We start from the raw sequence: 20624 nt of genomic DNA, 5'->3' as shown, positions 1-20624 counted from the left end.
TTGTCAACCTTTACTGTTTATGTTCACATGTGAATGATAAGTTGCCTTGGCTAATTCAGGACGATTGGCATCTTCACAACTGTGTACCCCAATAAAAGTCAGCATCCTCAGGATGAAGAAACTTAACAACAGGTTTTGTCAGGTATAGATTCTTGTTAGTTATTTCTATTTGTATTCTGTTATTAAATATACAAAAACAACCAGCAGTTTTGTTATTAACCTCAATATATAACAATGCCAGGTAGCATACTCCACTCCCGAGAGAATCTTCTGAGTTATTTCATAATTTTTTTTTAATCAGATAATAGCATTTAACTCTGGAGCCTAAGAGGAAATTTTAATCTAACTAGCACTCTATTCATTTTAAAGTATGGGTGGTGGATAAACAAAAACATTGGGCAGAATTTAATATAGGAAATGGGGGTCTCACTGGAGAGCCAACGAGAGCCCCAGGTGGCTTCAGGAAGGCCCACCGCATTAAGTGCCAATCATGCACTTAACTGGGCAGTGGCGGGCCTTTCCCGGAATCAAGGACCCTGGGGCGGAGGTCCTGCCCGCTGAGAGCTGCCAACCAGATGATCAACTTAATTTTCGAGTGAAGCTCTAAATAGGTAGCCAGTGCTCCTACCTGAATCAGGTGGCACCCTTATTAAAACATTTGAATTAGGTCCTAGACTGGTTGTAGGACACCAACTCAATTTTCAGATACTGATGGGCTGACTGTGTGCATGCTCTGCCCTTTGGTACCGGGCTTAGAGCCACCTAACCAGTAGTCCTTAAAGGGATTGCAGGAGGTAGCTCCAAAATGCACCCAAAATATCTGTGGCACTGATTTTTGAGGGGATTGAAAGAATGCAATATGAATGCTTCTTCAGGCCTCACAAAATCTTTTCTCCTACTGATGGTGACTTGGGTGTCCTCCTATTCCCAAACATTTGGCTCTGCAGAGGAGTCACTGGATCTCACCCTTCCCCACTCTGATTGGCAAGTTATCCACCAGTACTTGTTTAGCACTGGCAGCTTGCCAACCCCAGTAAGGTCTGAGCATGAAAATGGTTCAGACCTCTTGCTATTGCCATTGGGTGAACAGTGTGATTGCTCTCCCCAATGTGCATTCAATATGAAAATTGCCCCCTAAATATTGAAAAGAACACGTTTGATATCTTAGTAATACTAATTTCTTTTTACAGCAGTTCCATTCAAAAATCAATGTAAATTGATAGTCCTGGTTCAGGTGAGTCATTCTTCATGTTCTTTTATTTGGAAAAAAAGTGAAGTTTGGTGCTCATTAAGATGAATCATGTCCGTTTGGTACACCATGAGCCAGTTGCAGCTAAAGTTCACTCCACTCTGCTTCAACAAGTAATATTAACCCTAGTCTCAGAACAATAGCTTCAGCACCAGTTTGATATTGCCATTTCACACACCAGCCTCTTAAGTTGATACCATTTCTGGCAAAAATGAACACTTTTGTGCTGTAGACCTATATGCACATGAATTAGGTTCAAAATATCTAAATTGATTTCACATTCAACCCTTACAGTTGGCAAAGAGAAGAGACTTCCATCCTATCAGTCTGGTCTAGATTTTAACTCTGATTCCTGATGAAGAGAATAGTGTTATTAACCCAATGGGAGCGATTTTCAACTGGCTTGTGCTGATCCACTCAATATTGTATCCTCACTAAGTCCTGCTCACCCATCACCCTTGTCTTCAGTGACTCAGACTGTCTCGCAATGCCTCACATTTAAAATTCTAATCCTTGTGTTTAAATCCCTATATCTTAAACTTTCTCTGACCCTATAATCCGCTCTGAATTCTCTCTCTAAACCTGTCTGAATCTCTACCTCCCTCTTGTCCTTTAAGGTCCTCCTGAAAACCACCCCTTTGTCAAGCTTTTGGTCACCGCCCCCCCCCTCCCCCAAAAAAAACCCAAAACCTCCTTCTTTGGCTGCATCTTTCTCTTTCATTACACTTTATGAAGTGCTGTAGGTACTATGTAAATATGAGTGTTTGTTGACACCTTCATTCTCTAGATGAGTTGTGTTTAGCTCCCTTTCTTCAATGCCTTTAATTGTTGCTTTGGTCTTGTAATTTGACCCCTTAATTTTTGATAAATTAAATCTTAACATTCTGAACTTCAAAACCAGATCACAAGTTTAAGTTGGAAGCAAAAAATTCCCTCATTAATCAGTAGAGCTCTGTGGGGAGCACCTTTGCTTCTGAGGGTGTGGGTTCAAGTCCCACTCCAAAAGCATATCATTTAGACTGAAACTTCAGGTGTTGAAAGTGCCATATTTCAGTTTTTTTTATTTGTATGTTTGGGAAATCAATTATAGTTCGATGTCAACATTAACAATCCATTCAACAGCTCCACAGTGTGAATGGTTGTGATGCCACCAGGAATAGATCTCTTGGGGCAGAAGTTCAGTATGTGGGCGATGGACTTGGAGGCCACAATCACAATTTGAGCTGTTCTTCATATAACACTATGGACCATTGTACCACTCTTCCCTGGTCCATCCTCAAGCTGCTGAGGGTTGTTTAGATTTCCGTGGAAGGTTGAAACATGGGATTTCACCACCAGGTCAGTTACCAGTTTGGGGTTGGTGATGTTTGCAATCAACCAGGCAGTGTGCCATCGAGAGGTGGGGCTGTCATCAGTTTGTAGAGTGTAGAGTGCGTTCCAGGAACTACAGGATTTCAGCCTACTTCAGAAAATGGAGACTTCTACCAAACACTGCCAAAACTGCCACTTCAGCCTTCCACCTGGTCAACACAAAGGCCAGGGAAGAACTTCGTGTCCAGTTCTGTGGCCAACCACTCACCCATGTCCCAACACCACATTATCTTGACATCACCCTTGAACGTACATTGACCTACCGGTAACATGCCCAGAACACTGGCGCCGGCAACACTCCAAAACACCAGAGCTAAGGTCAAGATAAGAGTGAATCTCATAAGGAAACCAGTGGGTGCCAGCTGGGGTGGGAGAACCAACACACTATGCACTGCTTTACTCGCCCTGGTCTCCCCAACAGCAGAGTGCTTCTGCTCAACCTGGCTCAGGAGCCACCACACAAATGTGGCAGATATCCACCTCCGCGAAGTCATAAGGATTATTTTTGGGACATTGAGACCAACACAGCTCGAGTGGCTTCCTGTGCTAGTACATATTGGAATTCCTGGTGTCCGTAGGGAACATATCTCATCAAAGAACACCACCGGCTGACAGCTAACGAAGCACTCCCACTGACACAGGAGCTCAAAAAAAATCGTGCAGTCATCTGAAATATTTCAGATATGTTAAACAGAGACTCGGTAATCCTCTCAGATTCTTGTAGGGCAGAAATTTGCCCTTGGCGTGTGGGCTCGGTGGGTGCAGGCAGGAAGCCAATTAAGGTCCGCCCAGCATGAAACACCAGTGGCAGCGCCAAGCGCTGCCTCTGCAGGCGGTTGGGGGGGTGGGTAGTGCAAGTATGCGCTACACAATCTCCCTGGGGCAGAGAGCTGCCTCAGGCAGATGAACTGATTTCAGAAGAAATATTAAAGATTTTATAAATGTAATGAAACATGCCTCCTCATGTGACTCTGTCACATGAGCAGGGACATGTTATTAATGAAAAAATAAAGTTTTAATTTGATTTTTATTTGCTTTTGGAAATAACCTCATCCCGCCCATGGATGAGGTTTCCAAAAAAGTGCAAAGGCCACTTGGCCTTTTTGCCTGCCCACCAACCGTTAGGTTGGACGAGCAACGAAAATTTTAGGTTAATTGCTTTTTAATGGCCTTAATAAGCCTTTTAATTGTCGGCAGGCGCGCTGCCAACTCCGGCATGCACCTGCCAACAAAGGTATCGCACGACTGCGCAATGATGTCAAGACGCACACCTGATGTCACTACACATCATTTTACACATGGTCGGGTCGGATGCATGCCCACCCGCTGAGCTAAACATTTTACCCATAGACTCATAGACATTTACAGCACAGAAGGAGGCCATTTGGCCCCTCATGTCCATGCCGGTTAACAAATATCTGACTGCACTAATCCCATTTTCCAACACTTGGCCCATAGCCCTGGAGACTATGGCAACACAAGTGAATATCTAAATACTTTTTAAATGTTACAAGAGTTTCTGACTCAACCACCCTTTCAGGCAGTAAGTTCCAGACTCCCACCGCCCTCTGGGTGAAAACATTTCTCCTCAACTCCCCTCTTAGCCTTCTACCTCTTACCTTAAATCTATGCCTCCTGGTTATTGACCCCTCCACTAATGGAAAAAGTGCATTCATATCCACCCTATCTATGCCCCTCAATCTTATACACCTCTATCAGGTCCCCTCTGAACCTTCGCTGTTCCAAGGAAAACAATCCCAGCCTATCCAATTTTTCCTTATAGCTCAGACCCTCCAGCACTGGTAAATGTCCTCTGCACCCTCTCCAGTACAATCACATCCTTCCTATAATGTGGTGACCACAGCTACACGCAGTACTCCAGTAACCACCTAACCAGCATTTTATTCAGTTTCAGCATAACCTCCCTGCTCTCGTATTCTATGCCTCAGCTAATAAAGGTAAGTATCCCATATGCCTTCTTAACCACCTTATCTACTTGCCCTGCTACCTTCAGGGATCTGTGGATATGCACACCAAGGTCCCTCTGATCTTCTGTATTTTCCAGGATCCTACCATTCATGGTGTAATCCCTTGCCTTGTTAGCCCTCCCCAAGTGCATTACCTCACACTTTTCTGGGTTGAATTCCATTTGCCACTGCTCTGCCCGCCTGACCAATCCATTGACATCCTCCTGCAGTTTACAGCTTTCCTCTTCACTATTTACCGCCTTGCCAATTTTCTTGTCATCTGCGAACTTCTTGATCATATCCACTACATTTAAGTCCAAATCATTTATGTACAGCACAAACAGCAAGAGCCCCAGCACCGAGTCCTGCGGGACCCCACTGGAAACAGATTTCCAGTCACAGAAACATCCCTCTACCATCACCCTCTGCTTCCTGCCTCTCAATCAATTCTGGACCCAATGTGCCACTTTGCCTTGGATCCCATGGGCTCTTACTTTCTTGACCAGTCTGCCATGAGGGACCTTATCAAAAGCCTTGCTAAAGTCTATGTAGACCACATTAAATGCATTACCCTCATCAACACTTCTGGTTACCTCCTCAAAAAATTCGATCAAATTTGTCAAATACGACCTTCCCTCAACAAATCCATGCTGACTATCCCTGATTAATCCATGTCTCTCCAAGTGCAGATATATTCTGTCCCTCAAAATTCTTTCTAGTAACTTTCCCATCACCGAGGTTAGACTGACTGGCCTGTAATTTCCTGGTCCATCCCTTTCTCCCTTTTTTAATAATGGGACAACATTAGCAGTCCTCCAGTCCTCTGGCACCTTACCTGTGGCCAGAGAGAGTTTGAAAATTACTGCCAGGGCTCCTGATATCTCTTCCCTTGCCTCCCTCAACAGCCTGGGATACATCTCATCCGGGCATGCGGATTTATCCACTTTTAAGGCCGCTAAACCCGCTAGTACACTTTCTCTCTCTGTTAATTTCCTCTAATATTTCACAGTCTTCCATCCTGATGTCTATACCTGCATTGTCCTTTTCCATTGTGAAGACTAATGCAAAGTATTCATTGAGTTCTGTACCCACGTCTTCTGGGTCCACACACACATTACCTCTATGGTCCCTAATTGGCCCTACTCTTGCCCTAGTTATTCTCTTGCTCTTTATATATTTAAAAAACCCTTTGGGTTTTCCTTTATTCTGCCAACCAATGCTTTCTCATGCACTCTCTTAGTTTTCCTAATTTCTTTTTTAAGTTCCACCCTGCACTTTTTATACTCCTCTAGGGACTCTGCTGTATTGAGCCCTTGGTATCTGCCATAAGCTTCTCTTTTTTTCTTAATCCTAACCTTCATGTCCTTTGACGTCCATGGTTCGCCGGACTTGGTTCCCCCTTCCTTTATCTTTACGGGAACATATTTGCTGTTTCCTCCTTGAATGCCTCCCACTGCTCTGACACAACTTTATTTGCAAGTAGCTGCAGTCCACTTGGGCCAAATCGTATTTCATCTTAGTAAAATTAGCCTTTCCCCATTTTGGAACTTTTATTCCCGGCCCAACTTTATCCTTTTCCATAACTATCCTAAATCTGACTGAGTTATTGTCACTGTATCCAAAATGCTCCCCTACTGTTATGCCTTCCGCCTACCCAGGCTCGTTTCCAAATATCAGGTCCAGAACTGTCCCCTCCTTTGTTCGGCTTTCTACATACTGGCTAAAAAAGTTCTCCTGGATTAACTTAAAAAATTTTCTCCTTCCCTACCTTGCACACTAAAACTATCCCAGTTAATATTTGGGTAGTTAAAATCCCCTAACAATTACTGCCTTATTATTCTTATACTTCTCTGAAACTTGATTACATATTTGATCATCTGTCTCTACCTGACTGTTTGGGGGCCCATGGTACACCCAACAGCGTGTTTGCCCCATTTTTGTTCTTTACTTCTACACATATGGCCTCATTTGATCCTTCCAGGATATCATCCCTCTTCACTGCTATAATTGATTCTTTGATCCATATGTGACCCCCCCCGACCCCCCATCCCCCACCCCCACCCTCCACCCTCCCCCTCTCTATCTAGTCTGAATACTCTATAACCAGGAATGTTGAGCTGCCAATCCTGCCCTACTTTTAGACAAGTCTCGGTCATAGCTATGATATCCCACGTGCCTTTCTGTGCCCTCAGCCCGTCTGTCTTATTCCTCAAGCTCCTTGCATTAAAATATATTCCATTTAGCCTTGCTAAACTCACTTCTTTCTTCTCTAGCCTATGTTTCCTCTGCCTTCCAGACTCACTCACTAGCGTTTTACCTTCTAATTCCATCTCAGCTTCTCTCCCCTCTGAACTACTTTTCAGGATTCTATCCCTCTGCCAATTGTGTTTAAATCCACCCCAACAGCATCAGCAAACTCCCCGTCAGGATGTTGGTCCTGTTCCTGTTCAGATGTAACCCGTCCAACTTGTACAGGTTCCATCTCCCCTAGAAACAATCCCAAGACCCCAGGAATCTAAAGCCCTCCCTCCTGCACCAACTGTCCAGCCACACGTTCATCTGCTCTATCCTTCTGTTCCTATACTCACTACTGTGTGGCACTGGGAGTAATCTGGAGATTACTACCTTTGAAGTCCTGCTTTTAAATTTCCTACCTAACTCCCTAAAGTCTGCTGGACCACCCACAGTGCCATGACCTTGCCTCTGGCTGGCCTCCACAGAGGAGCCATCACTCTCACTGTCTTCCAAGGCTGATAAACGGTTTGTGAGCGAGATGTACTCGGGGGATTCCCTCACTACCTGCCTGGTCCCCCTCTTCTGTCTGGCAGTCACCCATTCCCTGTCTGCTTGCACTTCATTAAGCTGCAGGATGTGGTATGACCACATCCTGAAACGTGCTATCCACGAACCTCAGCCTTGTGAATACACCGTAGTGCCCCCAGCTGCCACACAAGCTTCAAAACCCGGAGCTCGAGTTGCTCCAATCGGAGGTGCTTCCTGCATATCCAGACAGCCAGGAGTGACTAGGATTTCCCATATAGCGCAGGATATGCAAATCACGAGACTGAGCTCCCCAGACATATCTTAGCTAAATAGAATATGGACCCTTGCTTTTATTTTACCCTTGCTCCTACTTGAGTACAGACTGAATGCTAAATTCTCTAGATATAGATCCTCTAGGTGGTTTTGACTGCCTGTCCCAGGGTCGTCCTCCTGCACTCTCCTCTAGGTGCTGCTGACTGCCTGTCCCAGGGTCCTCCTCTCGATGGATACAAAAGATCTCATGACACTATTTTGAAGAAGAGCAGGACAGTTTTCCCAGGTGTCCTGGCATCAACCAACATCTACTAAAAAAAACAGATTATCTGGTCATTATTACATTGCTGTTTGTGGGACCTTGCTATGTGCATATTGACTGCTGCATTTCCTACATTTGAACAACAATGCCCTGAGGTCATGAAAGATGCTAGTTCTTTGTTTCTGCTTTCTATAAGAATTTTCACAAACAAAAGTTATTATGTCGAACAAGCCTCTCTTTTTGATCCAACCCTACATCCTCACCACATTGTTCAATCCTTTCTCTTCAGAAGCACACCTCATTGTCTCTTGAAACCATTTATATGTTCATTTATGATATTCAATGGTGATTTACTTCACAAGCTTATTACTAATGGAAGGGTTCTACCTAACATCCCATCTTACTCCCAACTTCCTAATTTTAATTTTATCCTGCTTTTTAAACTCTTCATAACATAAGCCCAACTTCACATGTCCTCAGAACTTAAATTCTTGATATCCAGAATCATCACCATCAACTATATTCTTCAGTCTTCTCTTTAATCCTACCTTTGGCTTGGAGCTGAAATTCCACCTCCATCATATGGTTTGTCCTCAAGACCACCCTATTTCACCTCCAGAACATTCTCTGCTAATTTCATTACTTCATGTCAGCTGCAAAAACTCTTTAACCATGCAGCTGTCACCTGGAGAATCAATTTCTTAAATATGCTGTCTTCACCAGCCTCCACAAAACTTCAACTGATCTGTAAATCTGTAACCCAATTCTTCTCTGAACTCCACTGATTCCCTGTAACCCAAAAGGTTAATTTCATGATCCAAGTTTTCGAATCCCTACATGGCCTCACCCCATCCTATTTGGAAAATTTTCTTCAGCTGTATATCTCAGCTTGCACCCTAAATTCATTTAACTCAATACTGCAACATGTTCCTTGCCCCCCTCCATTCCACGTGCCATCCATTCCATTCCATCTTCCAGACATTGTCTTTGTCCTCTGCATCTCTTTTCCAAAGTCACTGCTTTGCTACCTCTCCCTGCCTTCAAGAGCATCCTTTTTAAAAAAAAATCTCTATAATCACACCTTCAGTCTTCTCTTCCTCCTCACCTCTTCTGCCTCAAATAGTGATCCAAGACATTCTTTTATAAAAGTAGCATGGTATAAATGCATGTTTCTTGTTTATTCTTAGGTTTAAATCCCAACGTTGACAGAGAAGGATGAAGTTGTAATTGACTCAGGGAAGAGCCAAAACAGAGAGGTTTTCAATCAAACATCCACACTGCGTCCTGGAACGTCCTTGGAAAATAAAATATATTGAAGGCAGCACATTGTCCTTTTTAAGTACCCATTAAGACCTTTCAAAGGGAAGTCTGAACTTTTAAGTCAAATTTTTTTTTGCAAGTGTTTAGATTGTCCAGAATAGAAGTTTGAACTTTTGAAAGAAAATCAGTGTAGTTTGTGTATTTTTAAAAAAATTCAGTTTTGTAATACAAAGCCTGACTGACAAAATAGACCTTTTGAAAGGCCTTAATCTTTAACCAGCATATAATTTGAGATGCTTGACATGTAGACAGTAAGAATAATTAGATTTGTGAAAATGTACTGTATCACAATTATCGTGATTATCAGTGCTGTTTCATATGCTTTCTACATTTCAATGTATGTTTTCATGTCTGCACGAAAAAATTCTTGTTTATCAATGATGTTTACATGTACCTTGATCACTAAGTGTTAGCTTCCTAAGTAATAAAGCAACTTGCAGTGCAATATATTGTACAAATTAAAATCACTACTAACATACTACATGGCTAGTAAAAAATAATGTTGAAAATGCTCTCTAAGAATTCCTTATCAACAGAAATTGAGAGGCTTCTGTCACTTGAAACCCTCATCAGCCTGCTGGCAGTAATATCCCTATTGTGAGCCTTGGGGGTGGGAGGGTTGGGGTGTGGTGAGCAATTGTATGGCATTGACATGAAAAATAAAATTTGGTTAATATTTGTTTTTACGCTGAAGTAAAATATACTTTGCCAGGAGGGAAGAATTATTTTAGAATGTTGTATAGTAACAATATGAAAACTCCAAACTACTTTAAAAAGTACAATTTTAAAAAAAGACCTGCAAAAACATACCTCATGAAATGAAGTACAAAGTACATAAAACACCTTAACTTGCACATTGATTTAAGTTGCTCCCACCAAAGGCATCCACTGCCAAATTCTCCAAAGGACTTTCTGTAGCCACATTTCAAATTACCTATATATTGTCAGATAATTTCACTTCTATATCATAAAGTACAGTTTATTAACTGTTTACTGTTTCTTAAATCACTATTTTTGAGAGGATGGGAAGGTTCCAGTGCAATAATATAGCAATACACAATGCTTATTCTTTATTCTTTAGTGTCAGGGAAAAATATCAGAAAATCATTAGATGGGAGAGAATTAAAAATGCAAATTCTACTCTTATAATAGTATCATATCCAAAAATGGAACAAAATCAAAATAAGCTGTTGAGGACAAGCGGTGAGCAAGTAAGGTCTGCTGCTGAATGGGAACATCCACAGTCAGCAGAGATTGTCAAATATACTTGCAAATCACCATATACCCCTGAACCCTAAAAGTCAAGAAAGTTTTAGCTGAAAGGGGACAAGATAGTGTCTGGGTGGGAAAAAATGGTGTTTTGGGGGAGAACATGGCAAACATCCCTTCACTCTGCAAATATTGAGATAGACAGACCTAAGTTATGGACTGAAGTGCCACTACAGTCCTCAAAGGATTATCCATTAAGACTACACAGAAACTGTGCTGGTTGCAGGCTGTTGAGGGCACCTGGCAATAAAAATAAATCTCTCTATTCTGATGGTAAAACCCATTACTTCAAATACTTCAGTTCATAACTTTAGAATCCAGTACTGTTCTGTCACACTTGTAGGACATTGTTTTTGTCTGATTTCCTGGAGAAACACAGCTATCAAAACAAGCAATTTCCATGATTTTATGATTTTGAATGTAATACATACCAAAAGAAAATAAAAATATGAAAATATATCCTTAGTGAATTTAAAAAGTGCAGGCACAAATTTTTAATATAGCTTCTTTCTAGTGGACTACATGTAGAAATAGAGACGCGTTATTTTATTTTAGAAGAGACTTAAAGAAATATATTAATAGATTATTTTGTTGCAGAAAACCTATAGTCTTATGACACTTATAATGTAAATAAAAGTAAAAGCAGAAATCAATTCCACCTGGTCCACCAATTAGAAGCTTGTTGGCTTAAATCTGAAGGTTGGGCTAATAGTTGACATACACATGATGACCACAGACCCCTTGAACTAAGAAATAGAAACCTATAGTAAAAGCCAATGTGGCTTATATTTTAGTGATGCTATTTTTGTTTCTGTTTATTAGTCCTGGACATTTAGATGTGAAGACCCAGGTATATAATTGTTTGTTTACAGTATTGTTTAAGTGGAGTAATGTAATTGCAGTTTCAGTTCAAGGTGGGTGTAAAAGTTGTTTATGATATACTGGCGGAATTGTTGTGTAAAAGTGCTGTACAGTCAGGTAATACTGTTGTTTAATCTTGTATTTTGTTTTATTGCACACTCGCTGTGAAAATAGAGATGCAGTTAAGTGTACATCTAAACTGTAACAGATGAAGAAATGTATCTTTTTAAAGAGACAACATTCCTCTTATTTAAATAGGCCTGCATTTTGCAAAACTTAGAATGAATTTCCTTTCCTCTTTGCCTGTTGTGAACATCAATAAATGTGATGAAACATGTTTTATTTCTGTTCAAAATGTTAATATGAACGTTTATTAACCACGTGCATTAGGTCATAAAATGCAGCCTTTTTAGACCAAGAGCAGGAATTCTGTCAACTTACATAATGTAAATGTGAATGGAACAATTGTAATTTATTTCTATAAGGAAATAAAAGTGATTAAAATACAATGATTTGATTATTGCTTTGACAAAAGAGAGATTTGATTTAAAATAGTGCAGGTGATATAATGAAATGATCCGTTAATATGCAATCTTAGAGTGGTAGGACATGCATTTGTGCTTGTGATTCCCAATATTCCGTGTTTCCAATCTGACACGTGTCATCTAAAACTAAGTATTTCCTCACAAGAAACAAGGGAAAATGAGGTGAATCACCCAAGCCTCACTGCTACCTGGCTTTGGAGTAGCACCGGAAGAGCTTTTAAGCTGGTCCCATTTGTTGTCTGGTACGAGAGAATTTAAAAAGAAGTGAAAATAACTTAAAAGTGAGGACCAAAAGAATCCTTAATTTACAATAATCTATTTGTATAATACTTAAATATTTGTACATCTTAAACATCACAACATTTTAAACAGATGTGCACAATTAAATAATTTGAAGGGAAAAGACTCATATATGTGAACCAGTTGATGAAATAGTGAGTAAAGGAAATGTTTAACCACAACCATATTGTCTGCAATATTTCAAGTCCTACAATAGAGACTGATACTATTTACAATTAATAACATCTTTTTTGCACATAAGAAATAAAGTATCACTCAACACAATATCACTTATAGAACTTTGCAATACATTTTGAATCACTCAATTATTTATTTGAAATTATGATTCTTTAATTTAAGGTACATTGAAAGACCAAAAATGTATGGCATTTGCAGGGGAGTGTTTAATTTAACACGACAACAAAAAAACTCCTTTGAAAATCCTAACAGACAATTGTTAAGTGAGTGTTTAAAAATTTGGGAGGTAATTTTCATCCCAGGGTACTAATGGGGCAGTTGGAACTTGGGTGAATCCAGCAGAAATCAATTTCACCATAAACCCACTGGCTTTGGGACCCACTATATTTTCCTGTAAGAACCTCCCATCAAAAAATTGTGGTACTTTTTGGCCTCAGGTGCCACTATTGGCTCCTGGTTTGCTACCAAGAATCTTTCAAGTTGGTGTTGCTAGAGAAAAAGGGGAACTTAAGACATATCCTCCCTGTGCCTATGTTGCCACATCTGCAGAGCTGACATTCCTTGCTTTGGCATATGTTCTTGGAGGCTCCTTTTCCAAAGATGGCTGTGCCAGCCGACCTCCAGCGGCACCACAATGAAATGTTTTTCAGAAGCATCCCAATCACTGGTACTGCATAAAACAAGGCGTGCCAGGGCAATCAAGTGTTTCCATGTTTGGTAGTGCACCCGAATACAAAAAAAATGGCGTTGAAGTTTATTAAATGTCACCACTTTTAGGTAGCAGTTATTCAGCTGAGGTAGGTAAATCTCAGTACTTCCTGAATCTAGGGGCCAGTACTTCCAGACGTCATATTTTCTGGTTTTCATTCATTGGGGCTTATTTCACTAGTTTCCCCATAATTTATCTGGATGTTCACTCTATTCTTTACTAACTTTTTTTATTTTGTTTCCAACTGGAGATCGATACACTTAATATTGTCAGATGGTTTAGAAACTTTTGCACCTACATGCAAACGGGACATTTACAACAAGAAAAGGGCTCTCTCTTGTACAATCCATCCCTCGCCGCCCTTATTACTTCCGCCCTGCTCACCCCGTAGCTCTTCATGTCCCGCCAGTGATGTTTGCTTTGAAGATGGAGCGCATGCGCTAGCATGCCTTGTTCGCGCAATTTTTGGCTTTTCGATGCTTCAGTTTAAAGCGGGTGGCGCGAGGAGGAGCCGCGTGAAAAGCGCCTGACGTGATTTAGTTATGTTTTTGTGCTGATACTACAGGTACTTCACTCTTTAAATGTACGATTCTGTGAATACGTGAGGAAGAAAAACTGGCTGTAGTTTTTATTTATATTTTAAAATGTAATTTTGTTCGAATCAATAATCCTGATAGCAAAAAATCGTCTAATTGGTTGGATTTATTTGTTGTCCAATGTTGGCTACGCTAATTAGGCTTCATTATTATGTTCTAGTGTTTTATGGATTTCCATTCATAATTTATGGGTTTAGCTTCTAAGGAACTGTGTCCAAGGTTGAGTTATCTGCAATCCGTATGAAGCCAAGATGTGCAAGTTGACTACAAAAGTGGAAGCAATTGCCAAAAATATTTTTGGTAATCAAGAATGAAGATAGATTTATTAAACGGTGCCAGGGATGAGGAACTACAATTACATGGATTTTCTCTTTGGAGCAGAGAAGCTTAAGAAGCAATTTGATAGAGGTGTTCAAAATTACGAAGGGTTTTGCTAGAGTAATAGGGAGAAACTGTTTCACTAGTAAGGAGAGTTAGTAACCAAAGGACACAGATTTAAGATAGTTGCCAAAATAACAAGTTTTTAATATATCAATTTTTTTTTACATAAAGTTATGACCTGAAAGGATGGTGGAAACAGATTAAGTAGTAACCTTCAAAGGAGAATTGGGTGAATACTTGAAAGGGAAAATTTTCCAGGGCTCTCGGAACAGGACAGGGAAATGGGGCTCATTGGATAGTTTTTAAGAACATAAGAAATCGAAGCAGGAGTAGGCCATTCAGCCCTTCAAGTCTGCTCTGCCATCCAATAAGATAATGGCTGATCTTATACTTCAATACCATTTTCCTGCATTATCCTGTATCCTTAATGCAGGCACTGTGGGCTGAATGGTTTCCTGTATGAGCTGTGATGAAAGTATGGACACCACACCATCTGGCCCTATATTAAAATCATTATTGTACACAGCAAACAGACATGGTCTCAGAGCAGTACGCTGGGATACTGCTACCCATTCCAACTATGCTTAAACTGCACTTAATTCATCCTCTCTGCTTCCTCCCTTCTAATCAGTTATTAACCTATTTTCTGCCCCTCCCCTAATTCCATACCCCCAATGTGAAAGCATTGGAGAGAGTGCAGAAAAGATTCATGAGAATGGTTCTCGGAATGGGGAATTTCAGTTGTGAAGATAGATTGGAGAAGTTAGGACTGTTTTCCTTGGAGAAAAGAAAGCTGAGGGGAGATTTGACAGAGGTACTCAAAATCATGAGGGGTCGGGACAGAGTAGATAGGGCGAAACTATTCTTGTGAAATGATCGAGAATGAGAGGGCACAGATTTAAAATAATTGGTAAAAGAAGCAAAAGTTATATGAGAAGAAACTTTTTCATGCAGCGAATGGCTAAGGTCTGGAATGCACTGCCTGATAGTGTGGTGGAGGTAGGTTCAATTGACGTATTCAGAAGGGAATTAGAAAGTTATCTGAAAAGGAATGCACGGGGAGAATGAGTACTTCATTTAGTGCCATTCAGAGAGCCGGTGCAGACATGATGGGCCAAATGGCAGCCACCTGCGCAAAAACAATCTGAGATTTTGTGAATTTCTCCTAGTCATCTCCGACATGATACAAAAAGGCTATGGGCTCCCCTGACAACATCCCAGCAGTGGTCCTGAAGACTCGTGTTCCAGAATTAGTTTTTTTTTCACTCATGGGATGTGGGCATTGCTGGCTAGGCCAACATTTATTGCCCATCCCTAATTGCCCTTGTTCAGAGGGCAGTTAAGAGTCAACAACATTGCTGTGGGTCTGGAGTCACATGCAGGCCAGACCAGGTAAGGACAGCAGATTTCTTTCCCTAAAGGACACTAGTGAACCAGATGGGTATTTACCTATCAAAGGCTCTCTGAAAGACCATATCTACCACATCCACTGCATTTCTCTCATCTGTTATATCTGTCACCTCAAAGAGCAAACTGTTTAAAAATTACAAGTTACAAATTCCATATTCTTAAGATATACACCAATAGTTTTGCCTTTTTACTATTCCAGTGTTTGAGATGGAGCACAGACCGCCTCATCAAACAGCTTCTAGTTATTACTCTCCATACAGTCATCGGCTTGCACTTCTGTTACCAGAGTCGCCCTTACATCTGGTGCCTGATGTTGAAAGATCTGGTCTTGAATGGTTTGATGTCCGAGTTTTTGAAATGATGGAAGCAGGTAATTTTGCATAAAGCTACTAAATATTACAAATGAGAAAGCTGATCTTATATGAAACTGATTTTTCTTCCATTCTTCAGTTGGTAACAGGGATCAAGATGTGCCATCCTCGCCTTTCAATGACACTGCTGAGAAAATGCTGAATTCCCAGGATTCAGGTAAATGTTCATTTTTTTCCCCTCCAAATTAGTGTATTTGTTACTAATGTGCCCTCCTACAGTCTCTAGCCCAGAGAGCTGGCAGACAGCTGTTGCAATATTAATCTAGACCTAGCTACATAAAATGAATTAATCCGTAATTTATTTGTCCTATAGGCTAGTGCCTGTTCTCCACTTGGGTTTTACCAAATACTTGGTGGAGCATTATACTGTATCAAATGTTAACAATGCTGTTATAAAAGCGAAATACTGCTGGAAATCTGAAATAAAAACATAAAATGCTGGAAATACTCAGATCAGGCAGCATCTGTGGAAAGAGAAAGAGTTAACAATTGGGGCCAATGACCTTTCTGAAATAACTGATTAGTTCTGATGAAAGGCTGTTGATCTGAAACATTAACTGTTTCTCTCTCTCCAGATGCTAACTGAAATTAGTATTTCCAGCATTTTCTCTTTTTATTTAACAATGTTTGTTAATTTGCCTGCATGATTGCAGTTCTGCATTTCAAAAGCAAGCAATTGCATAAATTATGAAACGTTTTAATGCAAGACTATGGAGCAGAATTTCTGGTAGGAGTTCCCTTAGCTTCCATTGTAACTTTGGACTCAGCAGAAACCCTACAGAAATGGTTAAAATGGCCATTTACACTGTTTCTCTGGTGTTTTCATCAATCTTAGTTACATTTCTGCAGGAGATTGGAAGAAACCTTTTGGAAGTTCTTAGTCTTTAAATACAGTTAGTATATACTTCACTCAGACTTTGATCATGAATGTGTTATCCATGGAGTTTTGTGTGTTGGGTGCTTGCATTAGATCCGCCCAGAAGCTTCATTTAAGGTACTAGCATATTGATTAGCATTTACTTCAAGCTACGATTTGTTAATTTTCAGATTTTACAGTACCTTTAACCCCAATCGATCTTAAACTGCAAGAGATGGTTTCTGCTAGTGATAAAACTTGTGCTCAGAAGCTGTCCCCTCAGGGTAAGAGAAAGAATCTAAGTATCTTACTACTTTCTTGGCATTTTTAGTCTTCCAGGCAGGAAAATATTGACTTTTATCAAGAAGTTGCCCAGGATTTGACTACATTTTTGTATTATTTATCCTCAAAGGAACATTCAAGTTGAAACATTTTGGAATGCAGTTCACTGTTAGATTTGTAACCAATATGTTGATGTCAAAACTAGGGAAATGACGCAAAATGGGTTTCCGTAATTGTTGTGGGGAGGGGGCATTTTTCCCCAAGAAAGCACTGCAGCAACGCACCAAACTGACTTAAACAGCGCCTCCCAGGACTGCAACAGCAACCGCAGAGAAGGACAAGAGCAGCAATATATGGGGAACAACATCACCTCCAAATTTGAGACTTGATTTTATTTCGTACCTAACTTTATTGCGAAAGCACCATCACAAGTACTGCAGCAGGGAAAGAAAAGGGCTCACTAATACATTCCCAGAGCAACTAGAAACGTGCAATAAATGGAGCCTTGCCAGAATTGCGTGCACAATTCAACGTAATTATAATTCATAATTCAACATAATATTCAACGTGGAATGCCTTAAGTCTAGATCTGAAAGACTCCTTTATTTTCTTGCCCCCCCCCCCAAAAAAAAGCCCAGTGTAAAGTGAGGTATGTCTGGAACAGCGACCACCAGATGAGTAAATTCGCCCTCTCCCGCTGCCCCCGAGTTGCGCGTACGCGCCCTCTCCCCCTGGCCTCCGCCTCGCGCGCACGTGCTGCCTCGTGCGCACAAGCGCCCTCCTGTGCCGCCCCCTTTCCTGCCGCTTCAATTGTTTACCTACCGGCTAACCCTGCTCGACTTGTAAAGCATGCCTGACAGTCAGTCCGTGTGTGAATTTGGCACAATGAATTGCTTGTATCCAAATTATTGGTATACGGACTTCACTGCAGCTGATCACTTGTGCCACTCCTTGTCTTACCTATATTTATTTTGCTTGACATGCAAGCCTGTAATTTATCTCCATTATGTACAATGCAGTGCTGAGCTGCAATTCCAGTGCCGAATATCTAAGGAGTATCTCAGAACAGATATTATGACAGCATGCAAAATTTCCTGCTTTCTTCCCATGCTCTAAGATATGGTATTGATCTTATCCAATCATAACAGCTTTATGTTTTGTTAGTGCCTTCAGTTCCCAATGTGCACATCTCAAATGGCCAGCTCTAACAGCAACTAACGTACCAGATTTGTTAAGGCTGGGTAGTTTTGTCTCCTGGCCCTAGCAAATCTGGCTGTGTATAGTTGTTTGTCGAGCCGGTGGTGCTTAGCAATATAAAAATGCTCCAGAAAGACTAGAATCCTACTCTGATTCAAGCCCCAGACTTCTGGCCTGGTGTTCATCGACTTAACCAATTGAGTTGCATGGTGCCCAATACTATTTAAAACTATAGTATCTATATTTCTTATGTAAGTCATGTGATGTGTTAGGCTGTAGGGAGCTATTTTTCTGTTTGTAATTTTTGTAATATCTTTGTGCTTTTGTTCAGTGATACAAATTGTGCCCTTGTTAGACAAGAAGCCTTCGAAGATTAGCACAGGCAAGCAACAGAAAGTAATACGAAAACAAAGTGTTGGGAAGGAGTAGAATTCCTGAAATGGTTTGCACTTAAAGCAAGTCTAGATTGGAATTCAAATGTTTCCTGTGGCATTGTTAGTTGCTTGGTATAATTTTAAGGTAACCTATGGGAAGATACTATTAGTTGCAAAATAGGCTAAAAAGACTGTGTTTAATATCTATATTTTAGGATTGTTTTTTGTAAAACCTGATGCATGAGTTTTGCATGCATGAATATATTGATGTCTTCTAGAAATGGGCACACAGTTGTATCACACGTTCCATTTTCTGTTCATATGAATTTATACCTCCTTGTTACCAGCCCATTAGCCAGTAGAAAAGCTCTTCTACCATTTACACTCTCAAAACTTTTCATAACTTTGAAAATCTCTGTTAGATTTCCCCTAACTTTTAGGGACCTTTTTCATTAAAACACTTTTTTAAGCCTTGTGTTATAATTATAACCCCCTCTTTTCTGATATTCTAATGAATCTTCGCTAAGTCCTTTTTATGAATCTAACGTCCTTCCTAAACCTGTACACAATACACCAACTGTGGCCTGACTGACATAATGTACAAATTCAAAACCACTTTTGCTCTTGTATTCGATGTCCCAATGTAGAAAATCCCTTTTTATTTGCTTTTAATGGACTTTCCTACATGCACCTCCGCTTTTTAAAGGTTGTAATTGGGGTTCCTGTTAGAGATGCAGATAATTAGGTGTCTACCTGTCATAGGAGTTTTAGACTTGATAACTTTAGAGCACTGTCAATTTTGGTAAGTAGCAACAGTAATGTTGCTTTTAGGAGTTTAATAGAAAATGGTGCAGCTGTTTGCATAATAGAGTTGTGGAGCTGAAATTTTTATTAATCACTAAATTTGAGCAAGGTTAATGAATTTTGCTGCCAAGTGAATTATATATCAGTATAGGTTTGGCTACCATTTCTGTTAAATATAACATACATACATAACTCAAAATCCCTATAACTTTGTCTCTGAAGTTTTCTAGCATTTCAATCTGATGTATAAAGATGATATGCTAAATTGTAATGATATTGGAAGTTACATGTTGTATGTTGTAGGAATTGTTGCAGTTGTTGCATAACTAAATGCATCTTTTTAATAGGTCAATGGATGAATATTTTAAAATAAAATATCACTTGCTCTTAAGTTTTTAAATTATTTGATTTAAATTTGCTGTGGATGTCAAAGTGCTCGGAACCCAAAATCTGGGAAACCTTTCCAGGAAAAATGTATTGTTTAAAATGTTGTCCAGTATAATACTTTGGAATAACTGGTAATACATATCCATATAAGACACTATACCAAGTGAGTTGCAGCTGCTTCCCTTGTATTTTGATGAACTGTTTTTGTTTTACCTTTCATGTCTACACTCCACTCAAACTGTCATGTAGTAAGAAAGAACTATAGTGAGCATAAAGGTGGACCATGTGACTGAAGTCTGCCATGTCATGGAAGCAAGAAGATTGGGTACCTAGTGCCAAGCAATGGGCTGTTGACATGTTTAGAGAATGAAGCACTCTGTTATCATTAAACTGATGCTTTGAAGAATATTACACGTTAGTCTATCAGAACACTACCTGCTGCCTGGGGAGCTCTGATGTACCACAGTAATGATCTTGCCCTTTATTTCACTCTCTTTATTCATTCAGTCAATAAAACTTTCCATTTGGGCAACATCCATTTGATCTGTTCAGATTTTCCAAAAGATCAATAACTGACACAATTTAGTTATTTTAAAACAGACAACAACATTTAAAGGCAGCCATAATGTGTACATTTCTTGAAGTGCTGCATTTACAACTGAAGCCCAGTTTAGAATACTTTCAATTTTAAAACATATTTGTATACATTGTTGGGTTTGTCAAGAGTGTGGAAAGCTAGTTTTAAGGAATGGAATACTCTTGGCCCTCCTAAGCTTCTTCAAAGTACTTTTTGTTCTGATCTGATGGTTATGTTTCTATCTGCTTGAAAAGTTGTTCTAGTTGAGGTTCTTCAACTCATTTCTGTACGCAATGTACACTTTTTGCTCATGGTTCCGAAGT

The 20624-nt window shown here is 40.1% G+C and overlaps 1 protein-coding gene across 1 annotated transcript in view; it reads left to right on the top strand.

Annotated features, from left to right (window-relative positions):
- Positions 1-9205, top strand: part of LOC121273232 (electroneutral sodium bicarbonate exchanger 1-like) — a 595872-nt gene extending 586667 nt beyond the window's left edge. The window contains exons 28-29 of the mRNA XM_041180250.1: positions 1191-1234; positions 9073-9205. Coding sequence (XP_041036184.1) covers positions 1191-1215 — 25 coding nt within the window. The 3' untranslated portion in view covers positions 1216-1234; positions 9073-9205. The remainder of the gene's footprint in view (positions 1-1190; positions 1235-9072) is intronic.
- The last annotated feature ends 11419 nt before the right edge of the window (positions 9206-20624 follow it).

The sequence above is a fragment of the Carcharodon carcharias genome, chromosome X (assembly GCF_017639515.1).
Source record: "Carcharodon carcharias isolate sCarCar2 chromosome X, sCarCar2.pri, whole genome shotgun sequence".
NCBI classification, from domain to species: domain Eukaryota; kingdom Metazoa; phylum Chordata; class Chondrichthyes; order Lamniformes; family Lamnidae; genus Carcharodon; species Carcharodon carcharias.
This window is presented reverse-complemented; position numbering and strand designations above follow the sequence as displayed.